The following is a 26,650-nucleotide window of genomic DNA, read 5'->3' as shown; positions in this document are numbered from 1 at the left end:
TGAGAAGAGACTGACCCGCACTTGGCGACCACCTTTCAGGGAGTTGCAGAGATCCCTTTTCAGATGTAGACTCACCCCTTTTCAGCCATGCAAGGTGAGGCACGACCTCCTAAATCCCAGCTGGGGATGCAGCTCCCAAATCCCAGCTGGGGATGCAGCTCCCAAATCCCAGCTTGCATGCTCTCTGCACACACACAGGGCTGGCTCAGCCTGCCCTGAGCTGCCCAGGTGCCAGGCTAGCATGGCTGGCACAGCAGCAGGGCTCTAATGAGCCCTTTGGGCTTCCTGCCACCAGGCACGAGGCTCTCGACAGGGCCACAACAGGACCAGAGCACTGTGGTGGGCAGATTTATTACACTTATAGATCAGCTGGCAGGCTGAGCATCCTGGATTTATTAAATTAGACAAAGAGGCTGAAAACAACCTCTGTGGGCTCTGCAAAAGGATGGACTGGAGGAGTCACCCATTGAAGGGCAGCAGAAGGTTGTGCTCCCATATCCCCACAGCGGCTCTGCTTTCCCTGTGCCATCCAAGCAAGAGGCAGGTATCCTTTTCTTGGCCACCTGAGCACACCTTTCTCACCTGCAAACTTCCCTTTCACAGACAGAGGCACAAGCAGTGCTCTGCAGATGTGACCTGCCAATGTGCCTCTCTGTACTGGCTACAAACCTGTGCCAGCACAAGAAGGGGATGGGACACTTGACCTGGTGTGCAGAAAGCAATGCAGAACATTCCCCAGATGGAAAAATGCCACAAATGCCACTTCCCCCAGCCCCACCACAGATTTCCCCACTGTTGACCCTGGGTCGCTCATCACAGGCGCTGACAGCCAGCTCCTGGGATTTGTTTTGCTGAAGGAATTCCCCATAGCCCCAGGTCACCCACCCCAAAGAGCTGGGATGGGTTAGAAAGTGCCACACACACCTGTCCCTGCATGCCAGCCCCTGAAGAGCCCTCCTGAGCCTCCACCAGGACATAAAACAACATCAGCTCCCCTTTTACCAGTGGGATGGAATTTTCTTCCTCGGGGAGCACTTTGAGAAGGGGGTGAAGTGCAGGGGCTGGGCAGGAGAGTTCAGCCAGGGGCCACTTTTCAGCAGAGTCGGTGTTTATGTGCACAGACAGCGAGTCTAAACACTGAGCGGGGCCGGGAGCTGCTGCAAACTGGCTGCGTGCACCCCTGGGCTCGTCTCCCACCCAGTGCCACCTCAGCCAGGCACGGCCAGCACCCATGCCAGGGGTGCCCAGACAGCGGGTTTGGGGCCACACATCCCATGTGCAGCCCCATCTCCAGGGGCACCCATCCTGCAAGCGGGCGCTGGAGCGGAGCGAGCCCGGCCCGGGCTGTGCGGAGGCTGGAGCCGGCTCCTCTTGGCCTTATAAGGCTATTTTCGCACTGCTCTTGCAGCTCCCAGCTGCTCCCCACTCCAAAGCAGGGTCGGAGTTGGCAGCCAGAGCCTAGCCTGCCTCTTTCCTGTTAACCTCTTTCCTGCTGAACAGCCTCTCAGGGGTCTGTGCATGGTGGGAACAGCCGTGTCCAGTCCTGGCACAACCAGACGTGCTGGGCAGGGAGGGTCAGCAAACCCACTGGTGGTCACCAAGTGGGTTCAACCTCTCTCAGCACGGCTGTCTGACCCTCTAGGTCCTCAGCAGTATGGACAAATGCAGGAGCCTTTCAGGGAAGCTTGCAACCAGGGATATGCACATTCCACTTCCAATGCTGCTGGAGAGGAAGAGGGAGAGAGATGCAGAAGACATTGGCACCATGATGGGATGGTCAGCAAGGTCCCACCAGGGTGGGGTATCCAAAGGCTGCTCTCAGCTGCCATCCTGGCTGTTTGTGGACCAAACTAAAAGCCAAACGTTGTACAAAGAGCTCGGAGCATCTGCTCAAGCCCTATCCCAACTCTCTGGGGACCAAAGCAGAAGCCCAGAAATGCACAGGCATTTGCCAGGCCTGCAGTGCCAAAGGCACCACCTTGCAGCCCTGCAAACCCAAAAGTCACTCCTTCCTCTCGCTCTATGGGATTTAGATGCATTTAAAATGCAAAATGGCCTCCTCCCCTCTGAGGAGAGGGGTGGGAGGAATAGATGATAACAGATCCGACCCCATCTGCTCCCAGCTGCCAGCGTGGCATCTTCCCTGCTCCCAGATGCACAGGCACACCAGCCAAGGGGGAAACAAATATCTGCAGCCTTCCAGCAAGTTGTCATGGTAATCAGCCCAATGGCAAAAACCCGGCAAGACCATGGACAGACCAGAGCTTGGTGCAGAGATCATGACAGGATTTTCCTGGAGAGGGAACTGCAGTTGTTTGGAGGTGGGAAGGAAAAACGGGCTTCATTTGCATCTTGATACTTGAATCTTAAATTGCACTGCTCCAAATTGGCCTTGTCAACTTTATCCTCCACCCCCTCGGTGTAGGAGACGAGTCCCAGGTGGTCCCTGCACCGCGTGCCAGGCACACATGTGCAGGAGCTCAGCACCACCTCTGTGCTCACAGAGCCTCCTCAGCAGCAAGGGCTTCACCAAACACCAGCAAACACAGCTCCCTAAGGTCACCCACACACCAAGAGGGCCAAACACACAGTGATGCCAGTTTTGGACACGGCTCAGGAGGAGGAAAGCTTGGATTGAGGCAGGATGACCTCTACCCATGTTGGCCAGTTCCAGCTGGAAATGGATTTCTGCTTCATGGGGGTGAGGGAACATGACCAAGGTAATTACCATCCAAGGAAAGCAGAAAATCAGATCAATCAAATCCCTGTACCTCCCACTACGTAAACTCATCTCCCTTCCAGCCTAGAGGGAAAGGAGGGACAGATCTCCTCCTCCTCACCATCCCACAACCTCTCCTGCCAATACAACCAAGCAGAGGAATCAGTGTAAGAACACCGGGACAGACCAAGCCATCAGCAGCATCACAGCCATGAAGAGCCATCTCCAACAGCCATTGTCTGGAACTCTGGATAATTTCAGGCCCTGCAGCCACCGTGGTGGGGTATCCCCAGGACAGTCAATACAGGTCTTGTACTGGCACCCAACAACTGCAGAGGAGGAGACAACAGCCCTGGGGATCAGCAGCACCAGATCCACCAGAGGCTCCGGCAACTCCCACGGGCGCAGATGCTTCAGTGGAAGTTCTTGAATCCGGCCAAATTAGTCTGGAAATCTCATTATTCCCCAGCACTGCTCTTATGAGCTTTGCAGAGCTTCCTGCCGGGCTGGGAATACCAGGAGGCCGGGCTCCCAGGGCCCTGGGGGTCTGCAGCTGGAGGTGTGAGAGTTGGCCAAGCCTAAGAGGTTGGCTTGGCTTGGCCAACCAAGCAGCAGCCACATCCTGCACCCCACACCCTACAGAGAACCCCACACCCACTCTGTGTTGCTTCCAGCAACTTCCAGACCAGCTTGGACCCTGCAGACCTTCCCAAAAGCCAAGATGATGGCTGGAGAGAGTTTCCCAAACTTTGACCATTGGCCATCTCACCAAATGGTACAAAATGAGAGCCTCCTGGGCAGTTCCAAGGAGAAAAGCTCCCAACAGGCACACACATGACTGTTGTGGGGGAAGGAGACCACCCAGCAGCAGCTTGAGCTGGGCTTTGCTGCCACAGGCATGATGTGGTGGAGGCACTGACACTGATAGCAAAGAGCTGGCCTGGCCAGGCAGGCACCACCAGGTCCACAGGCAAGTGGCACCTGGGGTAAGGAGTGCTTTAAATGCCCAGGAAAAATTCACTACTAACACGTAAGGCTGCTGGAACTGTCCCAGGGTAGCAGCATTTTCTCCCTAAACCTGCTGCTCACATCTGGCTCCTGTAGAGGAGCACAGGGAGAGGAGGGAATTCACAGCCCTGTGCTGCTCCCAACCCCTCCTTTGGGAGCAGCTGTGCAGAGGGGAGCAATCTGGGGCTCGTGCACGTGAGGGGGATGAGCACAACAGATTTCTCCATGCTCCATGCCTGGGATGACAGACTTACTCCCCCCCAGCACTGGCCTGTACATGGCATTAACCACCCATGCAAGCCAAACATCCCCTCCCTCCACACATCTGCTCCATCCATAATCCCTGCTGTCCCTCCCCTAACGGGAAGGCAGCCAGGAAAGTGAACCAAAACCCTAATTATATCCCAGTAGCTCCCCAGCGCCCTGGTGATCCCTGAGCCTTTATCGATGCGATCGCAGCAGGGCTGATGAAATGTGGAGCAAAGGGCCAAGGCTGGGTGTGCTCCAAAACCCCACCTTTCTCTCCAGTCACACCATCACAACAGGTGGAAATCCTGCATGAGGTCAGGATGCTGCTGGGACGCTTCTAAAGCCACGCTGTGCGCCTGTTCCCTCTGCCTCCTCTGCCCAAGGACCAGCCACCCACAGCAAAGGGAACTGGGAGGAGAGTGGGGACAGCCATGGGGCACAGTGGGACAGCAGCCCACGGCCTCACTGCAGCTTCCCTGGGCTCTGCTTGGCCATAAAATCATGGAGAGCCACAGCACCCAAGGCCTGGGGGGTGCAAGAGCCAAGACCCCCATGATCATGCCACAGAATGGTTTGGGTTGGAAGGGACCTTAAAGTTCACCTGGTTCCTGCTCATTGCCATGGGCAGGGACACCTTCCACTAGACCAGGCTGCTCCAAGCCCCATCCAACCCAGCCATGGACACTTCCAGGGATGGAGCAGCCCCAGCTTCTCTGGGCAGCCTGTGCCAGGCTCTCCCCACCCTCACAGGGAAGAATTTCCTCCCTGCATCTGCCATGGCAGCAGAGATGTGGCACAGCCGTGGAGTGCATGCCAGGAAAAAACCTCCATGGAAGGTGGTTTTTTCCTGCTTTCCCCAGCTCCTGGAGCACCCCAAGCCCCACATGCAGCACCTCTCTCCTGCAGCAGCAGCACAAGAGGAGCTGTGCTGCCTGCAGGAGCAGAGCACAAGGCTGTTAACACACTCCCACAAACCAGCTCCTGGATGGGATCCTGCAGGAAGGAGGTGAAGGGTAAGTGAAGTTGCTGCACACGTGATTTACCTATGGTAATTTCGACTTTCAGCAGAGCTGTCTGGCTGTTTTATCTCGTTGCCTGCTTGCAGTCAGACTTCAGTGACTGCAGGGAAGAGCCTCCTCTGTAGCTTTGAAGAAACAGGGCAAAATAAAAAGATCTTACAAAATACACATTACCAAGAGCACATTCACACGCTGTTACCTGGTTCTCCATAAAGGAAAAACAGTATTTTGATTTTTTTTTCCTACTTTTGTATCTTGCAGCCCATGGTAAGTAAATGAGCAAGACCAATAATCAAATCTGCCTGGAAATTCTCATTTTTCACCAGAAATGCCCTAAAACAGCACAAACAAAAGGAGGAAGACTCCTGCAAAACCTCTGCACTTGGTAACCCTGAGAAAAGCTGTTTACAAAACCTCACTGAAGACCTCAGCTTGTCTCCACGCAAGTTTTAACCTGACGTTCCTTTCACAGCCTCCAAACCTGATGAATAATTCATGCCTGGGATAAAGCAGAAATATCATATTCACCAATGCTTACCTAACAGAGAAACAAAGATTGCAAATAAGTAATTTATTAACCCCGAGCTGTGTTGCTGCTTGAACAGAGGGCACAACTTGGGTTTTGGCAGAAAATCACTCCTGAGCCGAGGCAAGAGCACACTGAGACCCTCATTCTCACAAATGTGCCTTGTCCTGGACTCAGTGAGATGCCAGTGGGGGGAAGCCCCCCAAGAGCAAGGCTGGGAGCTGCCACCCTCCTCATCCTCATCCTCATCCTCATCCTCCTCCTCCTCAGGGGTCACAGCCACCCCTGCCCTGGTGGGAAGCCCACAACCCCACACTCGCCCACGGCTCCAGCCGCTTTCTCAGGCATTCCAAAATTTGGCCGGAGTCTCTTTTTGCAGCACGCCCCCCTCCACGGCTGGACGCCTGCCTAATTGTGTATTTATTTATTTCTGCATTTTCCCAGCTCCCCGCACTCACTGGCGCAGGGCGGAGGGGAGGGGGGGAAACCAAGGCCGGCTCCTCACGCGGACCCAAAAAAAATTAAAAATAAATAAAAAACAACAAAAAAAAAGAAACCCAAAAAAGAGGGAGTGCAGCTCCCCACATTCCCCGGAGGGTGGGAGGAAGCCGGGAAGCGCAGGGCTGGCTGGGAAAGGGGTGGGAGCGGGGGCAGGAAGGGGGGACGCCAGCGGCATCGCCCACCCCCTTCGCTTTGTGCGCGCTTGGGGAAATTAAAAATAGCTGCGTCCAAAGAGTGGCTGCAAGCGCCACAAAGAGCGTGTTGAGCGGAGGCAGCTGCAAGCTATTTGCTGCCCCTGGTAATCAGCATCTCGGCTTGCAGATCCCCTCCGGCCCCCCCAGCCCCTTCCTCCCCTGCCAGAAGCTGCCGCTGCCTTTCTCCAACCCACATATGTCATGTCAACAATCAATGAATGCAGGATCTCTGCCGGGGGAAAAAAAAAAGGGGCAACGCGCTTTGATTTTTGGAGCAGCTTTGTTGCCTCGTTCCATTCATGTCCTCGTCCTCCTCTCTGAGCTGTCACTGAGGGGTTTGCAGCACTGAATCCCACCAGTCCGTGCCAGGATAGCTCATGATCCTCAGTGGGAAGAGGGATGTGCCAGCTGCTGGGATGCTGCTGCTTCCAGGAGCAGGGAAAGGGATGCTGTCACCCAGCTTCACCCAGCCTGCAGCTCCCAGCCCACTGGTGGTCCTCACCAACCTGATAGGGTGGAAAGAATTAAACCAAACCATCCCCACCACACGGCTGCAGCTGGTGGGCTCAGGGGTGTTCCTCAGGCATCTCGTTTCACATCCCCTCCCCAGCACCAAGCAACAGGAGAGTGAAAAACTGGAATTTTTGTTGGTTTGGTCATTCACGTGTGCACTGGCATGGCCACCCAGGGACTGGGGGATGATTGGGAGCCCAGCACTGTCCTGGCTTGGAAAGAGCTGGGATCAGGCACCCACCTCTGCCCCTTGCTCTGCTGCCTGGGGGAACCACAGGGTCCATGCAGGGTAACTGCTCAGCCTCAGCTGTGCCATTTCACTGCCAGCCCGGACATCTTCCCTCCTAAATGCCATCAGAGCTTGATTTCCACATTAACCTTTTCCAGCAGATACAATTTTTCCTTCACCAAGAGCCTGCAGCTAGGCTGGAAGCCAAAGGTCCAGGAGTCACAAAGGAACTGCAGCTGCTGCAAGAGCCTGTTTCACTCTGCGCCCCCAGGAACAAGATAAATGCAATTTAAACTCCAGCTCGCTTCCCTCGCTGCTCTGGCACATGTCTTCTACAGAAAAGTCCTGAGGGACGAGGAGTGGGGAAAAAGCAGAAGGATGGAACCACTTGAACCTGTCCCTGCTGCTCAGCCTAAGAGCAATTCCAGCTTTGTGGCTCGCCCTGCTTTAGACAATAGGGGCTGTGTTGTTTCCAGGAAGGAAGCACCTGGGCCAGGTCATCAAAGCAGCTTGTGTTAGGAGGTCGCTGGCTGCATCCAGCTTTCAACTCCACTTTCATCCTCTTTCTGCCTGTTTACTCCCAAACCTCCCACCACGGATTGTTCCACACCGGGGCCTCTCCTGAGAGGGTCCTGCAGCCATGAAATGTCCTTCTTGGGGGGCTTGGATGTGGACAACAGTGATCTCCAAAGCTCAAAATAAACCCAGGCACTTTTGGGGCCCTGATGATGTCCCTGGTCATTGTCAGTTGCCAGGACTCGTAATGGAGCCATCCCTGGAGGAGAACTCCCTACTCCCTCAGCTCCCTCTCAAATGCTCCTTCTGCAGCTCAGCAGTTTTACCTTCTCAAACTAAAAGCCAAACTAAAAGACATAAACCAGAAGAGGGTTCAGCAAATGTAGGGAACCATTCCTGGAGGAGCCCAGGGTGTCCTGACAGCAGAACCCACCTCCCACAGCATCTGGGGCCAGGCACTTGGAGCATGAACACCCCAAAGTCACCCCACACCCAACCCCAGTAATGACACTTGCATCAGCATCAAGACAGACAATATAAAAGCACAAATGAAGATTTGTGTATCCTCCTCTCACCCCCTTCAAGGCTGCTTGGTCCTGACCTCAGCAATGTCCCAGGGAATGAGCTCCCAGGGCTCCCTGTAGGTTCACGGACTTTATTCCCCCAAATCAGTATTGAAAACCAAACACAACAAATTCCTCAAAGATCTCTGAGCTCTGTTCAGAGTCACTAGCACTCGTCTAGAGCAATCACAAGCATGTCCCCTCTCCCTGGTGTCCCTTTCCTGCCCAGCTTTCCTGAAGGAGAAAGGATCTCTGCTTCCCAATTTTCCCATCATTTCCTTATTGCTACTGCATCCTCTATGACATACACACCAAATATCCCACACAAAACCTCACAAATCATCATCCACCCTGACTTGACTACATCCAGAAAAAAAACTGGGATGGGGGGTCCCTGTCACTGTCTGAGCCTCACACAGTCACTCCCACCCAGCCTTTCTGTCTCTGCTTACTTTAAATTTCAAACATGCTTTGATTCAAGCCAAAAGCTTTTTATGCTAAACAGAAACTGAAAGTCTTGATCTGGCAAAGAGAGGCACTGGCAAAACTGTGTCCATGGTGGGAACCACTGATGATGAGGGGAATGGGGTTTGTAAAGCCCGGTGCTCCCACGGAGGAGGGGGCAGGGAGAGCTTGGAAACACTTAAATGGCAAAATGTGTGGAAAAAGTAAGGACAGAGAGGCCAGGATGTTTAAGGTTCGTTTTTAATCCCTGCCAATGAATTTCAGTTCTGTGCCAAAACTGAAGTAAACTGCTTTGATCTAAAAAGGAGGGGGAAAACACACACACACGGGCTCTCGGCTTCTTAAAACAATACAGATGACAAAGGAGGTAACTACAATGAGAATCAACACAGCACAGCTCTGCTGACAGTGACATTTTAAAATGCCCCTTTCCTCCAAATAAAGAGGTGTTTGGAGGGGGGTGAATTAGGAAACAATAATCACACAGGTCTGTGGATCACAGCATCAGCAAGCATGCATCCCTTCCTCTGATCCCCCTCCAGCTGCCACCAATGCTTGCACCATTCTCCTTTTTCACCCATTTATCAGTTCCTTAGGTTTCTGTGGCCAGGAATGGAGCCTGGGGCCAAGCAGGTCTCCAGATGTGACCCCAGAGCCCTGCTGTGGAGTGCCAGACCTCCCACCTCTGAGCTGGCCTCTCTTCTCCTATTTATACCCCCAGCCCAGGGGTCCCACTGCTCCCTAACCATTGCCAGATGCCAGGCTGGCCTCGCTCTCCATCCCACCCCAGTCCCACCAGCTCCCTCCTGACCTCCCTCCCTGCCACCACAGGCTGGAGCAGGGATGTCTGCTCCATTGTACTGAGGTTAATGACATTATGATCCATCTGAGCTCCTGATTTAGGAGCAGGACCACCCTGCTGTGAGCTCGGGAAGGGTCTGCAGCACCACCATGGAGGACACAACCATCCAACCCCAGCAATTCTGGTATTGAGGTGGCTGACCAGTGATTCAAGCATCCTCCTAGATCCCTTCCCAACTTCACACAGCAATTTGACTCCAGCAAGTTACAGGAAGGGTAAAGATAGAGCTCACACATTTCATCAAGCTGGCAAGTGCCAGACACAGACTGAGGTCAGCTTGTTGCAAAATGGGTATTTCCTGCACAGGGATGCTGCTCCTGAATCCCTGCAGGGAAACTAAAAGAGCCCATCCAGAAGGTGCTCTCACCTTGCCTCTCATCCACAGCACCAGCGAGTCTGAGATGCTCCCAGACAAGCCCAAATTTTGTCCTGTTTTCAAACCAGCATATGCACAAAGCAAAAAGCCTCTAAATTAATAGTGTCAGCTACCAAAAGGAAGCCTGATGTGACATGAGAATACCCCAGGGAGGATGCAAAATGCCAACCTAGTATAGACCCCAGCTCAAGAGAAGCAGCACAGGGGTAAACTGAGGCACAGAGACAAGGCCTGGCTTGGACATGCAGTGATTCATTAAGAAGCTGGCCTGGAGATCCAGACCCACTCCTCTGACCTGCCCCAGCCATGGGCCTGGATCCATGCCCAGGCAGAGGCTGAGGCCACAGCCCACCTGCAGCCCCAGGGAGGGACATGGCAGAGCTCTCCATCCCCACAAACCCCTCCTGCCTTTCCATTCCCACGCAGGCTGGCTCTATTTATAGAGACCTCGGCCGCTAATTATAGATCACAGCAATCAAAACAAAGGCAGCCAAAGCTCTGCACTTGCCACTCGCTGCCTCTGGCCCCTGAGCCCTGCACTGTTCTTGTGGCAGCTCCCAAATCCCAACCAAACCCTCCCAGCACTGCAGTGGGTTGGTGCTGCTCTTCCACAGCAGTGGTTGCACTGGAGACCACAAGCTGCTCTACCAGGAGAACTGAAACTTGTCCTTGGACACTCACAACACAGCAGCTCAACCCCAAGCCTGTTCTCTCCTGCTTTCCCTCAGTAAGAGTGGCTTTGTCATCCTCCAGCTGCTGCAGAGAAGCATCAGCCCATCATCATCAGCGCCAGCATGAAGGTTTATCAAACAGCAGGAGCAAGCCAGCATCAGGTGCAATCGTGGATGTTCAGGATGGGAAGGGATCCCCAAGTGATCACACAACCTCCACATCCACCCTCAGCTGAGAGGCAGGAATTTCTGCACGTCTGAGCAGGCTCAGCAAGGCTGGGAACAGCTGCTGGCACGGTCCCTGCAGAGGGAAGGGGGTGGGATCTCCTGGGCATTCCCAGTGGCCAGGCTGGACCTGGGTGCCACCAACTGCACCCAGCCTGAAAGAGGGAGCCCCCAGGGAGAGAGTCTGGCAGCTCAGCCTGGTCTGAGGGGGTGAAGGTCCAGAGCCTGTGCAAATTCTCCCCATCGCAGCCATCACGCAGAACTCATTTTGTTTTCAGACTGGAACTATGGCAGAGCAAGGACAGACAGAATGACTGACACAGAGAAAAAAAGGCGGCCAAGCAGGAGCACAGACTCAGGATCAGCTCTGGGATATCCCTGGGCAGGTCTCAGGAGAGAACAGGACAAGCAGGACAGCTGGTGCCTGCTCCAATCCAACACCAAACTTTACCCATGCCTTGGCAAAAGGCTCCCTGTGCCCAGTGCTGCCCCATTCCCCAGACTCTGAGTATCACAGCACCCACATCTCTGGGGACTCCCTGAGGTCTCCTCAACCTGGGCTTGCACTTTGAGCTGCCCCTCCACACCCCACTGGGAGCCAGGAGCAGAACCTCCCTGGCCAGGCACAGCAATGTCTCCACCAGCATCAACAGCCCAGGACTCCCCTCCCAGGCTCACTCCTCCCTCCAATTCCACTTTAATAAGAGCAGAAATTGCCAAACCCACAAAATTAATGTCTGAAAGGTTCAAGCAGAGCCATTCAATCCCAGCCTGCCACTGCCTGGGAGGTCTCCTGCTGCCTCAGACCCTCCTGGGATCCATCACACCACAAGTGGCCATGGGGCAGCGAGTCCAGGAGCCAGCACAGGGCTGTCACACTGCCCAGGACACCATCCCATGCTGCACATGTGTACCTTCCCTTTTTTGTTTGTATTTTTCCACTTTCTCCCTTCTCGAGGGGAAAAAGCCCAACAGGTGCCTGGAGAACTGTGGGATGCTCCTGCTCTCCTCTGGGTGCTCTCTGTGGCACAGGGCTGGGGCACTGCCTCTCTGCTTCTGCCCAGATGTGGCAGAACCTGGGGCAGCTCAACCTCCCCAGGATGCAAAACAGCAAAAAAATATTCCAGATTGTGTCTCCCAGAATTTCTGCACCTCTACCCTCAGACTGGGCATCTCCCTACTCCACCCAGACACAAAGCACTCTCCTGTCAGCGTAGGACAGGAAACAGCAGCCCAATGCAGAGCCAGGTTGCTGACATTGAAAATGTATTAAAGCCTCCACTGCTCCTACCAAAGACATTTAAATTATTTAGGGCACTTGGACCAACCCCAAGTAAAAATACAAACAAACACAGCATGAAATCTGAGCCACACTCGCCGAGCCTCCTCATTCCACGGTGCCCTCACAGGAGGTACTGGAGGAGGACCAAGGCACACTGACCTCTCAGCCTCCCTGCCACAGACACAGGTCCCCATGTGTCCCTGTCCCACAGGTGTGCTCTCTCCAGCTGGCTTCCTGAGCCTCCTGCCCAGGCAGATCCCAGCACATGGGTGCCCACTGTGCCAGCCTGCTCAGCCTTGGGCAGCTTCCCATGGGCTTCCTGCAGCCAGCAGGATGGATCAGCAGTCCTGGGTGCTCCTGGGACTGACCTACTGGGCTCTTCAGCCCCACTCTGCAGCTCCCAGTGAATGGGTTTGCCTTCCTTTGATCCCCTTTTACTGCTGGGAACAGTGCTGGTGACAAGCTGCAGCTCCAGGGCGTTCCAGCTGACCTACTTTCCACGGGCATCACTAGGCAGGGCCTCCTCCTCGGACACTGCCAAGGTGATTCACCACATCCAAAACCCAGCTGGCACCGGGAAACTGGGCAAAAAGGAGGGGGAACAACCTTGGGGACCCCCTCCAGCACTTCCTGCCAGTGTGGGATCTGTCAGCAACTGCTGAATCCCATGCCAGGCAGGACTCGCACGCCTCCGAAACACCGACCCGTCCTCTGCAGAGTGCCCACTGAGCTCCCACACAAACCCAGCCTGGCACAGAGTCAAACCCAGCGAGCACAACTCTCCTCCAGCTTGGCAGAGCACTCCAAGGGCAGCAGATAACCCAGCTGATCCATCCCCAGAGCTGGTCAGAGCCAGGCAGCACTCACCATCTCGTCGAGGGCATAGCGCAGCAGCCCGTGCTCGTAGAGGATGAAGAACCGACGCTGCCATTTCTGCAAGAGAAGACATGAGGTGGGTCATGGCAGTGCCCACCAGCCCCTGGCCCTTGCTGGGAGCACTGGAGCTGCACATCAGCTGGCAGGGCTCTGTGTGCATCAGCCCACATTGCCCAATGCTCACTGCCCTGAGCTCTGGCAGCCTCAGGACTTTGACCGCTCCCTGGGGAGCCTGTTCAGAGCCTGACCACCCTCTGGGGGAAGAACCTTTTCCTAATATCCAAACTAAACCTCATGACTCGGGTTCATACCACAAGTACTGAGGACACCATAAGGATCCCCAAACTAAATGCTCTGAGCCCTCAGCTTCATCCTGCACCATCTATTCCAGCATCCAGTGCTGGGGGTTGACAGGGTGTCATGTCAGATGTCCCCCAGCAGCACATGAGCTCAGTTTGGATGGTGGCTGCACTCCTGGCATGGCTCTGCCCAGGCAATCCTGGCACCATGCTGGCACTGCTGCCTCTGCAGCTGCACAGCAGATCAGATTGGAGAACTGATCTGGCTGGAAAACTGCCTTTTTTTTTTTCATGTGTGCCAGGTTGTTTTCAGCCAAGAGCAAAAACTGGTTGAGCAGGCTGAAATAAAAAAGTCCTGGATTCATAGCCCCAGTGCAGCAATTCTTATCTCACTTTTCTCAGCCCTTCGGGCAAAGTCCAGAGTGCTCAGGGACAAGCAGAACCAGGGAGGACCTTGTGGACCTCCACAAGCCCCAGCTTAGCAGGTAGCCTGGGTTTTGGGGAAACCTGGGTCCCAATGTCCCCTTTATGTCAGGCCAGCAAGCCTATGACAAGCTGTGACTCCAAATAATAACCCATATACCCCAGGCTGAACTCAGAACCCAATTCTTGCTCATTCGGGAGCGATTTTTTTATTACAAACAGCTCCCAGAACATTTTGGCTGCGTGACAGAGGGTTCACGGACCATTGCCATCCCTCCCACGCACAAGACAGCCCCATCCTGGCAGCCTCAGCAGCCAGCTCCCTGCAAGACAAGCTTGGGGACAGGCTGGAAGTCCTCGTCACAAGCTAGCAGTGAAAGGAGCTCAGCCTGGCCACATCCTTCTGAGCCTCACACCCCCCCCAGGACAGGAAAGTGGGGGATGCTCCAACCCCACAGGATGCTGCTGTTTCTGCCAGGCATGAGAAAACCCCTTTGGGAAGGAGCTGAGTGTGTCCTGCTCTGTCTGCAGGTCACTGCTGCCAGCACTTGGCTTCAGAGCTCTGCAGGGTTATAGCAAATGGGAACCTCCACTCAGCCCCTTCCTTGCTGCAGGACCTGCCTGACATTGGCATATCCACACTAGGGGATGGGATGCAGCCTCCCTCTAAAGCTCTGGGCATGTTCATGACGAGCTGCAGAAAATAAAGTAGTTTCCAAGCCCCAAAGGAAAACTAGGAGCTTTTCTGATGGTCACAGCACAGCTCAGAGTCACACAGCCCACACCCCACTGGCCTGAGCACCTTCCTGGCAGCATGGCACGTGTCAGGCAAAGCAGAGCAGCATCAAAACATCAAAAAGCAAAAGCAACAAGCAATAAAACTGCACAGACTGAGCCTGACCCGCACCTGCAGTGCCCCAGGCTGCTGCCCAGCACAGGAGACCTTGCATCCCAGAGAAAGCATTCCAGCCTTGCTGCCAGAAACATCTCCCAGCTTCCTGGTTTGCACAAGAGAACGGGAGCATGGAGGTGCCTTCAGCACACTCCCAGGGTCACAGCCACCCCCATGGGCAGGGACAGCCCTGGCTGTTCCTCCTGCCACCCCCACCAACGTCATGGGGAGGGGATGTCTCAGCTTCACTTACCCGGGAGCGATGCACGGGGTTATCAAAGTCCGTTCCTTCCGGGGCCAGCAGCAGCCAGCCACCATAAATGGGTTTGGCCTGCAAAGAAACAGCAGAGAAACGCTCACACACAGAGGAAAATGGCTCAACACGGATCAGCACCACAGGGAATCAATGGTCAGGGACCATGGAAAGCTGCAGCAACCCCAGCACGAAGGCAGCTGTGTGAGCTCAGCCTCCTGCACGCAGGCAAGCTCAGCCTTCCCAGTGCCGGGAACGTGGTGTCTGATGGCAACCCGTGGTGTGACACACACTGTGTGCCAACGGGACTGAGACGAGGACTCGGGAGGAGGCAAAACCCCAGGCACAAACTCCAAACACAGCTGCTCCTGCATGGCACCGTGCCCGGAGCACCAAGCTCCGGCAGAGCCCATCCCCAGCGCAGCTCTTCCCGTCGCCATCGGCAGCGTGCCTCTACTCCAAAGCAAAAACACACTCCAAAGGAGAGCTCCATGTTTTCCGTTCGTTAATTAAGAGAGGAAAAACTACCCGGTGCTGGCAGTTCTCCAGCTCCCAGCCGCTTCCCGTGCTGTGCACATCCAACTCCTGCTTCCCTGCAGGGCAGCCCCTGCCAGCCCGCTCCCCCCAGCGAGCACACAGGAAGGTCAGAGCCAGGAGGAGGGAAAACAGCTCACTCAGCCAGCCGGGAAGAGAAAGGGAAAGAATACTCGGAAAGAACCTTGCAGCACTGCCGTGTGTCAGTGGAAAAAAAAAATATCCAGGCTCTTTCCACTGAGGGCTTGGATGCAGAAGCGGCCAGGGTGAAGCTGGCCCATGCCACAGCAGGCGTGGGATGGGGATGGGCACCGGGCATGTCCTCCCACACAAACTCCCGCGGGCACCGCTCCCGCTGCCTTGTCAAGCTGTAAACGATGAGCCAACACCTGGCAAGGGCTGGGGCCAAATCCTGCTGCAAGAGTGGCAAGACATTGCCACACCAGCAAGGCGGCTCCACAGATACCAAGAGAGACCAGGAGGGAGGAAACCCAGAGCAGAGCCAGCTCCAGGAGACCCTGGGTCTGGGAACACTGCTTTCCACCATGGAACATCCATGCACGTCCATCCTGGCCCAGCCAAAAAGTCACAAGGACACACACTCCCAGCTCTTCTCTGACTGATTCAGTTAATCTTGTAGCTTTCATTCTTTTCCGTTCCTTAAAGTTTAAAACTGTTTCCAATTCAGTACCTCCCCTAGATTCCCCTTGCCAGTTTCTGTGGTTTTGTAATGTTAAAAAAAAGTTTCCCCTCTGGAAAAATCCCTGCAAACAATAGAAGAAACTGCCTATGCACCAGAAACTGTCAAATGCATGAAGCACTGAGTAAGCAAACTGGAAACACGCCGGAGGAGACCTTTTACTGTTTATAAAGTGAAAAGAAATAACAAAATCTCTTATCCCCTCCACAATATGACATACCAGCTCGAGGTGTTGCTCTCCCAGCAGCTGGGAAAACATGATTTGAGAAGACCTTCCTTCCTTTCCCCTTTAAATGAGATTTAAACCAATGAAAACAAAGCAATGGGCTTGGGATCCAATTTGGGGGAGTCATGGGGGCCCAGGACACCCCTACAGCTGTTCCCACGACCCCAGTGGGGGCACAGAAAGGCACCTGTGTGCACGACCACCCTCCCTGGGTTTGGCAAAGGGCCCGGAGCCCCCCGTCAGCCCTGCCCAGCTCACCTGGATGCCGGTGCCCTGCTCGCCCGTGGCCCCCATGCCACCTGCAGCCGCTCAGCCCCGCTCCGTGCCCAGCTCCGTGCCCGACTCGGGGCCGCCCACGCTGGCAGCGCCCCGCAGGTGAGCCAGGCTGTGCCACTCCCCCGGCACACCCCGCCCGCCCCGCGCCCCCACCCAGAGCCGCCCGTGACGCATCCGTGCCCACGCCACGGCAGGGCTCCGCAGGGATCCCGATGTTCCCTTCGTGCTGGGACGTGGCCACGGCCACCCGTGCGGCCTGGGAAGAGCCAGACACCCCAAATGTCTCTTGTGTTTCACAGGGGAGAAGCAGAATTGCAAATCGCTACTGATGAACCATCAGAGACCCTTCAGCGGGTCACTGTGACAAGAAATGGAGTCCCTGAATTGCCATGAGAGAACTTGGGGTGAGTGCTGAGCAGCTGGGGCTTGCAAAGATCTTAGGAGTGGCCTCCACCATGCAGGAACAAGAGGATGACAGTGACAATAGCACGTCCCCAGTGCTTGGCACCATGACACCAGGGCAAGCACCCTGGTGATGCTCCAGACAGACGAGATGCAGGCAGGGCTCAGCTCTCCTCCATCCCCAGTTTTCCTCTCTGTGTCCCAGCACAGCTCCCAACCAAGACCAAGTGCTCAACTCAGCAAAGCCCCATGAGCAACAACTCTCCCTGACACAAGCCACAGCACTGCAGCCACCACAGCCACTCCGAGCACCCCACAGCATCCAGCCTGTGTGACAAACAGCAGGCAGGTCCCAGTGACACACCAGGGACAAAATAACTGTGAAACCAACAGGGGAATCATCACCAGGGCCAGCAGCAAGCAGCCTTAACCCAGAATTACAGGCATGAAATCCTGCCCTACCTCAGCCTGGCTCTCACCCCCCAGCAGACATTAATTTGCCTTCAGCCATTCCAATTTTAGCTCAAACTGTCTGTAAATAAACACCGAGCACCTGAAATATACACCCTTAACACAGAGCACGGTCATTTCTGTACCAGCATCATAAAAAAAACCACCAGTGGGCTACACTTATTTTGGCAGAAGCATCCAATTGCAGATATTGAAACCAAAATAGCTGAAAGGTATGAATTAGAGCCAGGCAGCGTGGGCAGCCTGGTTCCACCCATCAACAAATGAACACGCTGCAGCGCTTTTTAAAGCCAAACCAAAACAAGCTCCTGCTAAAACCAAGCAAATGCCCAGAGAGATACAAGCCTAAATGAAAGGGATATGAATTAGCACACGAAGTGTCTCAAATAAGCTCATCACACCTGCATTGGAATGGCCCAGCTGAAGCAAGGTTTAAAATAAACCCGATGTGGGAGGCAGGTCCCGGAGGGTGCTGGAGCACCAGGATGGAGCTGGAATCACACGTCCCTTCCACTGGCTTGGCTTCCTCTGGAAAGCTCCTCAAGAGGAAGAAAATGCAACAACCAGCACTGAGCAAGACCTCCGAGCAAAAATTCCTTCTTCCAAGGATATTTGTCCAACTTCACACCTAGGGATGGTGTTAGAAACAACCCCAGGGTTCCCAGGATGCCTTTGACCACGCAGGGCCCTGCTTGCCTCCTGGCAGCTCCGGTGGTATTCAAAGGGCAGCTCCACGTAGTTTCTCCACAGGTAGCAGCCACACAGGGTGCTCAGGCACTGGGTAGGTGGTTTTGCTTTTATCCAGAAGGTACCTGGCCGGAGGGTGAGCCACAAAATGCTGTGGGAGAGCAGAGTGGAGAGCGGCCGCTGATGGGGCTGGGGTGGGGTGACGCTCACCCCACCATCAGGTGAGAGGCGCGGCCGGTTTGCAGCCCCACGGTGCCCAGTCCATCCCTGGCACTGCTGCAGGCTGACTCAGGCAGAAACACCCCCACGTCACCGCTCCGCTTCCTGTCACACCTCTGGGAGTGCCCAGGTATCGGATCCCACCTTTGATCCGACACCAGAGCTGGGCTGTGGGGCACACCAGCACCTCAGCTGCCTCTCAGGTGGCTGTGACAGCCACTGCTTCCATCCCCTGAGCCCACAGTGCAGCCAGGGGGAGGACGCTGCCTCCAGCCCAGCGCCGGCAGCACGGCGGGTGGGAGGAAGCGGAGAAGGAAGCGGCCCCAGCTGGGTTTACACAAAGCTGTCAGGCTGCTGTGCTGATGCTGCCCAGGCATGGACAAACCACCCCAACCAGCTCCACCAGCACTGGGAAAACAATCCCAGCAGATGGGGAACTGGGCTTGAAGGACGTGCAGAGCCACTCATCACTTCCCAGAGCCCAGGCTGATACAGGAACCCCTGCACACCCCCAGGGCCACAGGGCACCTGCTTCCAGAGGGCAGGATGGGCCACAGGAGCATGGCAGCCCATGGAGTGCCAAGCCACAGGGCTGGAGGTGGGCTGTGACACCAACCAGCTGCCTGTCGGACAGGCTTTCACACCTCCTGTGTTTTTGATGGTGCCTTCAGCTCTTCCCTCCCCACACAAACCAGCCAGGCACGCAGGACCCAGCAGAGCCACACGGTGCCAGCCCCACAGTGCTGCAGGAGCTCACTGCACAGGGTGGAACAGGAGAGCTGCACCAACACCCACATCCCCTCTTAGGGTCCAGACTCAATCCCACAGCAGAGCAGCCCCATCCCTGCTGGGGTGCTGCACACCTGGGTGGGCTGGGAGGCCCCCACAGCCTCTGCCCACCCACCCCACACGTTCTGAGGGAAGCCCGAATCCATTGCTGGGAGAGACTCCTGGCCCGGAGCGCGTGGCGGGAGGGATAATCTGTTTAGGCTGCCGGCAGACGTAATCAGCCTGTCTCGGGTGGAGGCAGGGCTTGTTTTGTTCAGGCTTGGCAACTGAGCGGGAAGGGGAAGAAAAATGGATTGTTGCATCGGAGCTTTAGGCTCTGCCTCCAGCACTGGGAGCAGGGAGCCCTGTGCACCAGGGGAGTGATGCCAGGGCTTCCAGCAGCCCCACAAAAAAATGATGTACCCAACCCACCCAGGTTGGGGGTGGATCCAAGGTGGAACTTGTTCCATCACCTTTATGGGTCAGCCCCAATATTCACCAAAGGAGCCTTTCTGACGGCAGTGCCTGCTGCTTCCCACACCCAGGGGAACAAACAGGGTGACAGCTCTCAAAGAGGGGGGACAGTAAGGTCATCATTGCCTGTGTGCTGTCTCCTGATCCACTCAGAGCTCTCCAGAGGCAGGGACCCATTTCTGGCACAGTTCAAGGAGAAAGTCACCACAAATACTGTGGTTGCAACCTCAAAATAGGAAATCTGGGCCGTTCCAGCTATGCTGTGCTCTCAGTTTTGCACACCTTGGAGCCAGGAGAACATCGCTGATGGATGAGTCGGAGCAGCCGTCACTCAGCAGGAATGGGGAAGGTGACACGGTGTTCAGGGAGGGAATGGGATGCAACAGCCAAGCAGGCGTTCCTGCCCACAGCATGGCTTCTAGGAACTGAGACAGGCATCACTTGATATTCTGTGTGCTCCCAGGGGGATGGCAGATGGAGACCCACCGGAGACCCGTGACCACGGCTGTCGGGAGGCTCTGCAAACACTGCTGTGCAAATCCATGCTCCAGCAGCAATCCCCAGGGCCAGGATGAAGCCCAGCCTCAGTAGTTAAGCTGCTTACATCCCTGTTTTCCTGCCTCTACAACATCTCCCCTCTGCTGTCTGTCACCTGGTGACGCCAAACCCCAGCGCGGAGGCTGCAGCGCTGCCTCTGAGCATCCACAACCATTCCTGAAACAAAAACACTCTCCCATCCCCCAGCTCCTCATCCAAGTGGCTGCTCACTGCCCCTGGGTCCAGCCCAGACAGTGCTTTTTCCAGGACGAGACCTGGGCAGCTCCTGGAGGCAACCCTGGATGATGGGGAGAGTCCCCTCTCCATCCATATCCTGTTCTTCTGCCAAAACACATTTGCCACTGCCAGAGCTGCAAATCCCAGGCCAGGATTTCACCATCTAACACATCTCCACATGCAGCACAAGGCAAAACCAGATCGGACAGACTGGACTTGGAGCACAAGGAGAACCAAGTGCCACTGCCACGGACCAGCTGTGGGCACTGTGCATGGCACAGCCCTCCTGGCACAAGGCTAGCACTGACCCAGTGTCGGCAAATCCCAAAGGACAGAGGTGCCCCGACAGTTTGCTGTGTGGGCAGTGGGAGTGACTGACCGACCAGAGGAACAGGAAGAGGAGAGGTTGGATTCACCCTTCGTGCAAACAGCCAGCCCCCTTCTGCAAACACCCCTGGTCCCAGGGCTGTGCTTGGGTCCCAGGGCTGCCATTGCCTGGGGCAGTCAGAGCAAGAGCTGGCCGAGCCCGGCTGTGGCACGCACGGGGAATTGGTCAAACAGCAACAAAACAAAGCAGGACAGAATGGACTTTGCAATTCCAGCTCCTTCTCGAGCAGCCCCAAGCCGGTGTGCCTGGCAGCCAGCAGGAATATCTAACCACTTCCCACCACTGGCCCGCCTCAGCGCCTGGAGAAGCCGCAACATCTCTCCACAGTGCTGGAGAGGGGATTTATCACTCTGTCGGCTGCCGGCGCAGATAAGGTGCGGCGCCATGCAAAAACCCAGCAGCAAGAGAGTGTGAGCAAAGGGGACGGTTCTGCAGCACCCAAAGGCGCCGCCACGTCCCTCCCCTTGGGCCAGACAGAGGTTCAAGTGCTCCCCAAATCAACACCAGCATCCAACACAGCTTCCGAGTGCCCGCTGCCCTCCCTGCCTGCACGTCACTGCCCAAGGATGGGCAGAGCCACCATGAGCCTGCCCCCCAAGCCCCCTTGGCTGTGCCCTCCAAGTCCCTGACCTCCACAGCCACCCAGAGAGGCAAATTTGACATTTGCAGAGAAATCCCCCCCTGTTCAGTGCTAATAATCAGTCAAGTAGAGGCGGATTTTTGCAGCATGATACAAGCAGCGGGGAGCAGGGAATGCAAGCGCTGGGGCTGCTTTCCAGGAAAATGGGGGCTTTTCCTCCCAAAAAGGAGCAGAGCTGGAGGGAAAAGTGTGGCCGGGACATGATCCCTCACCCTGTCACCCTTTGGACAATGCAAGGAGCCAGGACAAGACCCCTGCAGCAGCACAGAGCATCCCAGCCCTATGGATGCAATGCCCCAGAGCAAAGCCAAGCCTGTGACCCAACGCTGACACGCTGCAGCCTCAAGGCTGCTGGCCACCAGCTGCTCAGCATCCAGAACAGTAGGAAAGTGATAATGTCCAATGGAGGAGGGATGGAAATAACCACCCCCTGTCACTGGGCAGGGGTGTCACAGGAAGAGGCAGTGGGAAAAGTCTGTGAGCTTTATTTTCTAACTGGGTGGTCCTCTGGGCATCTATGCCATGATGTCTAATAAAAAGAAAAAAAGAGGGAAAAAAAAAAGGCACTGGTAGCTGGAAAGACGTCCTCAAATTCCTCTATCTGTGCCAGTCCCCACTCCCCGAGAGAGCAAATGCATGGAGAAAATTAAAAGCAACTGTTTTACACTCTGCTCTTCTTCCAATTCAGGCCAGGCAAAATTTTTAGGTTAATTCCCAGCCTGTCCCATGTTGTTGGGAGCTTCATCTCACAGACCAAGGGCATGTGTGTGCAGAGATGGATTGGCCTGGAACAGCCAGTGTGGAGAGCAGGGACCCCACGGGGACACCCCCACGAGAAAAGGCTGCTTGGGGAAAGGGTCCCACTGGACAGGCTGGCTTTCTCTTGGAGACAGGAGGGGGACCCTGGGAACCATCCATTCTCCCAGGGCAGGTTCTGGAAAGTCGAGCTCCATATGAGGTTTGCAGGTGGTTACAGAGGGACCGTGCAGTGCCAGCACGGGCATGTCTTGCCAGGAAAGTGGAAATTCCCACAAAAAGGGAATTTCTGCCTGGATGGGAAAGGAGCAGCGTAAGACAAGCTGGCAACAGGTGGGTGGCACAGCCACGACACAGCCACCAACAGCACCACGTCTGCCAGCAGCCAGATCCTGCCACCACACAGGATCAAGGGATCTGACAGCCCACTACCCACAGCAACAGATTTTCCCAAAGGGAGAACAGCTGCGCTGACTGACCCAGTTTTTCCCATGCTGTGTGGGCACCCCAGAAGGTCAAACACAGACTGTGGGGGGCAAGGGGACATCACCTCCCACCTGCAGCCCTGGGAGGGGACAGTCACCTCCCCAACAGGCGGTGGGACCACAAGGAGCTGCCCCAAATCACACCGAGCCCCGTCCAGCAGCATAGCCACGCACAAAAACAACTCGTGAACGCAGCGCTCCCGGGATTAGGGACTTAGCGTCCGCACAGCCCTTTGAAGTTGGAAGTGCTAAGTCTGATTATTATTAGAGAGCTCCAGCTCATTAATCCTGATGTTTGGGGCTGGATTTCCCCCCTCCCAGCCCCATTCCTAAGCCGGTTCCCGAGTACGACGGAAATCCACTACTACCACTAAATATTTGTGACTCTTTGCAAACACACTCTGGGTCTCTGCCCCGAGCGGCTCCAGCGCCCTGCAGCATCCCAGGAAGCAGCGGGGGCAGCTCCTGACACGCACGCAGGTATTTTTATCTAATAAAAATCCAAAAGGGACACGAGTGCGTAAGTGTGAAGTACCTTCACCTTTCCTCCAAGCCAAGTACAAAGGTCAGATGACTCCAAAAGACTTATCTAGCCTGACTCTAGGTAATCACCAACACTGTCCCTTGTCCATGGGGCGAGCAGGACACGCTGGGCACTGAGCCCAGCAGAGTGGGCTGCAGAGTGGGACCCCCCAACCCAAAACGTTTGAGTGAAAAAGGCAGAAACATTCAGAGCTGTTAAATGAACCGTTATTCCTGGGTGTGCTTCGGAGCGAGCACACCCCCACATCCAGTCAGGCAGCGAAACGGGGCACAAACTGGGAGGGGAGGCGGGGAAGCACCGGGGTGGCCGCGCTCGGGGGGCTGCTGGGCACGGGGGGCTGCGGGCAGGGCGGGAGGTGCGTGCGTGCATCACACACCACCACAGCCACCATCTTATCTGGGAAGCGGGATTACTTCACCCCAGCTGCAAGGGAGAAAGCCGAGCAGGACTGCGCCGTTTTCCCAACCGGAGCCCCCCGCGCACGGCCTGGATCCGGCCACGGCGCTGACCCCGACCCCATGGGAGCCGGACGCGGGGCAGCCCCCCAGGGCCACCCACCACCCCGACGGGAACAAAGCCAGCGAGGGGCTGCCCGAAACGCGTCCCCAGAGAGGTGGGTGGCCGCCGTGGCAGGGCAGGCAGGCACCACGGCGGCTGCGTGCGATGCTCTGAGCCCCCCAACAAAAAGTAAATAAGCTTTGCACCAGGCGGCAGCGCAATCGCCGGGCAGCGGGAAGGGGCCGGCCGGGAGCGGGGGGCTCTTCCCGAGCCCCCTCCGGGACGGCTCCTTTGTCTGGGCACGGCCGCGACGCTCCGCGCCGCCCGCCCCTTTCCCGCACACACCACGGCATTTTTTTCCAGTTACATTTTTTCCATATTAGCCCTCAGATTTCACGATGCCCCCCCCCTCCCCTCCGCCGCCCCCCCAGCGAGCGCAGCAATATGTCTGATCTCATTGCCATAATAGGATTGGGAGCGGGGATGGCAGCCCTGGCCCAGAAAGGTGTGGGAGGAGGGAGGGCGGCCCTGTTCCCCTCACCCCGACACCACGGACGGGCCCCTGCACCCCAAAAACGCACCCCATGCCCCCAACACCCCCTGCCATGGGAGCACCGGCCTTGGGCCTGCGTGAGGCCTGGAGGAAGAGGAGGAAGAGGAGGAAGGCCCAGCCCTGGCAGCCCCCCAGCGCTGAACCCTCTTCGGAAAGGGGCTGGGGTCCCCTTGCCATGTCCCCAGGAGAGCAGGGGGGTTAAGGGCAGGGGGATCATGTCCGGTACATCCAGGAGGGGACGTTTTGTTTCCAACCGAGTTTTTCCCAGGACTTTTCAGGATCGCCTGATGGAGCTCACAGGACACCCCCCACCTGCCGTGCACCCCAGGAGGGGACGGGATCACCCCAAGTGCTGGTGCGGGACCCCAAATGGCCTCAGGGGTGAGGTCCCCACGGAGGTGGCACTGGGGTGAGCCATGGCCTCAGGGACCAGTGGGAACTGTGGGTGCTCCGTAGGACACCTGGGAATCTGTGGGGTCAGCAGGCATCCCATGGGATCTCTGGACACCCTATGGGACCAGAGAGCACCCAAAGAGCTCCTGGACATCCCATGGGCTTCTCAAATACCTGTGAGTCCCTGTGCTGTCTGTGGGGCCAGCAGGCACCCCAAGGGACCCACGGGCCATGTATGGGACCAGCAGGCACCCGCTGGAATCACTGGATACTTAATGGCACCGGAGAGCAACCTGGACACCCCATGGGATCCACAAACACATGTGGGTCCCTGTGCTGTCCGTGGGGTCAGCAGGCACCCCACAGGACCATGCACCACCCATAGGGTCAGCAGGTACCCCATGGGACTCCTGGACACTTTATGGGACCAGGGTGCACCAGTGGGGCTCCAGAACACCTCACAGAACCCATGGATACCTGTGGGTCCCTGGCCTATCTGTATGATCAGCAAACACCCCATGGAGTTCCTAGATACCCTATAGGACCAGGGAGCACCCTTGGAGTTCCACAACACCCCATGGAATACAGGGATACCTGTAGGTCCCTGTGCTATCCATGGAACCCCACAGCATCCCTGACCTGATCCCACGGTACCTGTGGGAGCCGCAGGCACCTACATGACCCTACAACATCAGTGTCGAGCAGGCACCCCTGGGGATCCCATAGGATTCTGTGCCAACCATGGACACAGCAGGCACGCGTGGCACCCCCTTCTATCCTTGGGACCCCAGAACATCCATGGGACCCTATAATACCCATCGGGACACCCATGGGACCCTAACCTACCTAGGGGGCTCCCAAGGCACCTGTGGGACCCCAGGCTACCCACGGTGCCAGCGGACACCGCACGGAGACCCAGAGCGCCCTAGGGGCGGGACGCCGCGGTAGATTTTGGGGGAAAAACATTGGGTTTTGGGGTAAGATCCCACCTGGTTGAGATCCTCGTCGTTGAGCAGGTGGGACTCGCGGGGCTTGAAGCAGTTCTGGCACTTGCTCTTGTTGAAGATGTTGGCCTGGAACTTCCTGCAGGGATTGTCCTTGGCGGCCATGGCGCGGCCCGCGCCCGCTGCGCGCCCGCTCAGCGCCCCGCGGAGCGCCCGCCCGCCGCCGCGCCCATCGCCGCCGCCCCGCGCCCGCGGGGGGCGTCACGCGAACGCAAAAACCGACACAGAACCCCGAGGAACACGGCAGGAAAAATCAAAGGAGGGAGCGCAGCGCAGGGCGGCCGCCTCTGCTGCGGCTCAGCGGGCGCGCATGGCCGGGCGGCGGCGGCGGAGCGCGGAGGGGCGGCGCTGACCGCGCCGTGCGGGGCCGGGCCGGGCGGGCCGGTGAGGAGCGGCGCGGGGGTCGGTGCGGAGCGGGACCAGGGCCCGGACTGGGCGTGCGGGCGCTGCGGGAGCCGCTCCCGACTGCGCCGCCCGCAAAGTTTCCAGCGCCGCGGAGCCAGGCGGAAAGGGGGCGGGGCCGCTGCGCGGACAGACGTGCCCGCCCGCCAATGGGAACGCGCCTCCGCCCCTAACGGATGGCCGTGCTGGCCAATGGAAAAAGAGGAAAGAGGGAGGGGCGGTGCGCTGACAGCTGGGTCAGGATCGGCCCCCATCGGCTCCGCTCGGCTCTTATCGGCTGCGTTCGGCCCAGCTTGGCCCGACTCCGTTCGGCCCGGCTCGGCTGCGTTCGGCAAGGCTCGGCTCAGCCCAGCTTGGTTCGAGTCGGATCGGCCCAGCTCGGTTTGGCTCAGCCTTGCACAGACTGGCTCAACTCAGCCCAGCATAGTTTGGGGGCGTGTTTTAGCTCAGCTCGGCTCTGCTCAGTACGGCCCAACTTCCTTCAGCCCTAGTCAGTTCAACATGGTTTGGCTCAGCCTGGCATAGATAAGCTCGGCTCGGGTTAGCCTGGCACCGCTTTGTTTGGCTCTGCTTGTCCCAGCTCAGCTCTCTTCAGCCTGTCTCAGCACGGCTCAGCTCAACTCATCGTAGTATGGCTCAACTCAGCTCAGCTCAGCTCAGCTGGGCTTTGCTCAGCTCAGCTCCCTGTAGAGCATTGTCCTGTGCCCCCCATAGAGCACAGTGACCTCCCCACACAGCCCACCCCCAGCCGTGGGACACATGGTGACACGGGGTGACAATCCATGGCCCTGTCCC

At 56.7% G+C, this 26,650-nt stretch overlaps 1 protein-coding gene across 9 annotated transcripts in view; it reads right to left on the bottom strand.

Annotated features, from left to right (window-relative positions):
• Positions 1-25,917, bottom strand: part of MPRIP (myosin phosphatase Rho interacting protein) — a 75,309-nt gene extending 49,392 nt beyond the window's left edge. For 5 of the 9 annotated variants that reach the window (XM_064725713.1, XM_064725716.1, XM_064725717.1 and 2 more), the window contains exons 1-3: positions 25,439-25,916; positions 14,662-14,739; positions 12,786-12,851 (exon numbers count right to left, since the gene is read on the bottom strand). In XM_064725713.1, the coding sequence (XP_064581783.1) occupies positions 12,786-12,851; positions 14,662-14,739; positions 25,439-25,558 (264 nt within the window). In that variant the 5' untranslated portion in view covers positions 25,559-25,916. Of the gene's footprint in view, positions 1-12,785; positions 12,852-14,661; positions 14,740-25,438 lie in introns of all 9 variants that reach the window. The other 4 variants (XM_064725714.1, XM_064725718.1, XM_064725720.1 and 1 more) reach the window with 3 other exon arrangements.
• Positions 25,918-26,650: the final 733 nt, after the last annotated feature.

The sequence above is a fragment of the Zonotrichia leucophrys genome, chromosome 14 (assembly GCF_028769735.1).
Source record: "Zonotrichia leucophrys gambelii isolate GWCS_2022_RI chromosome 14, RI_Zleu_2.0, whole genome shotgun sequence".
Lineage (NCBI taxonomy): Eukaryota > Metazoa > Chordata > Aves > Passeriformes > Passerellidae > Zonotrichia > Zonotrichia leucophrys.
Note: the sequence above shows the minus strand (reverse complement) of the source record. Positions and strands in the feature narration are given on the sequence as shown.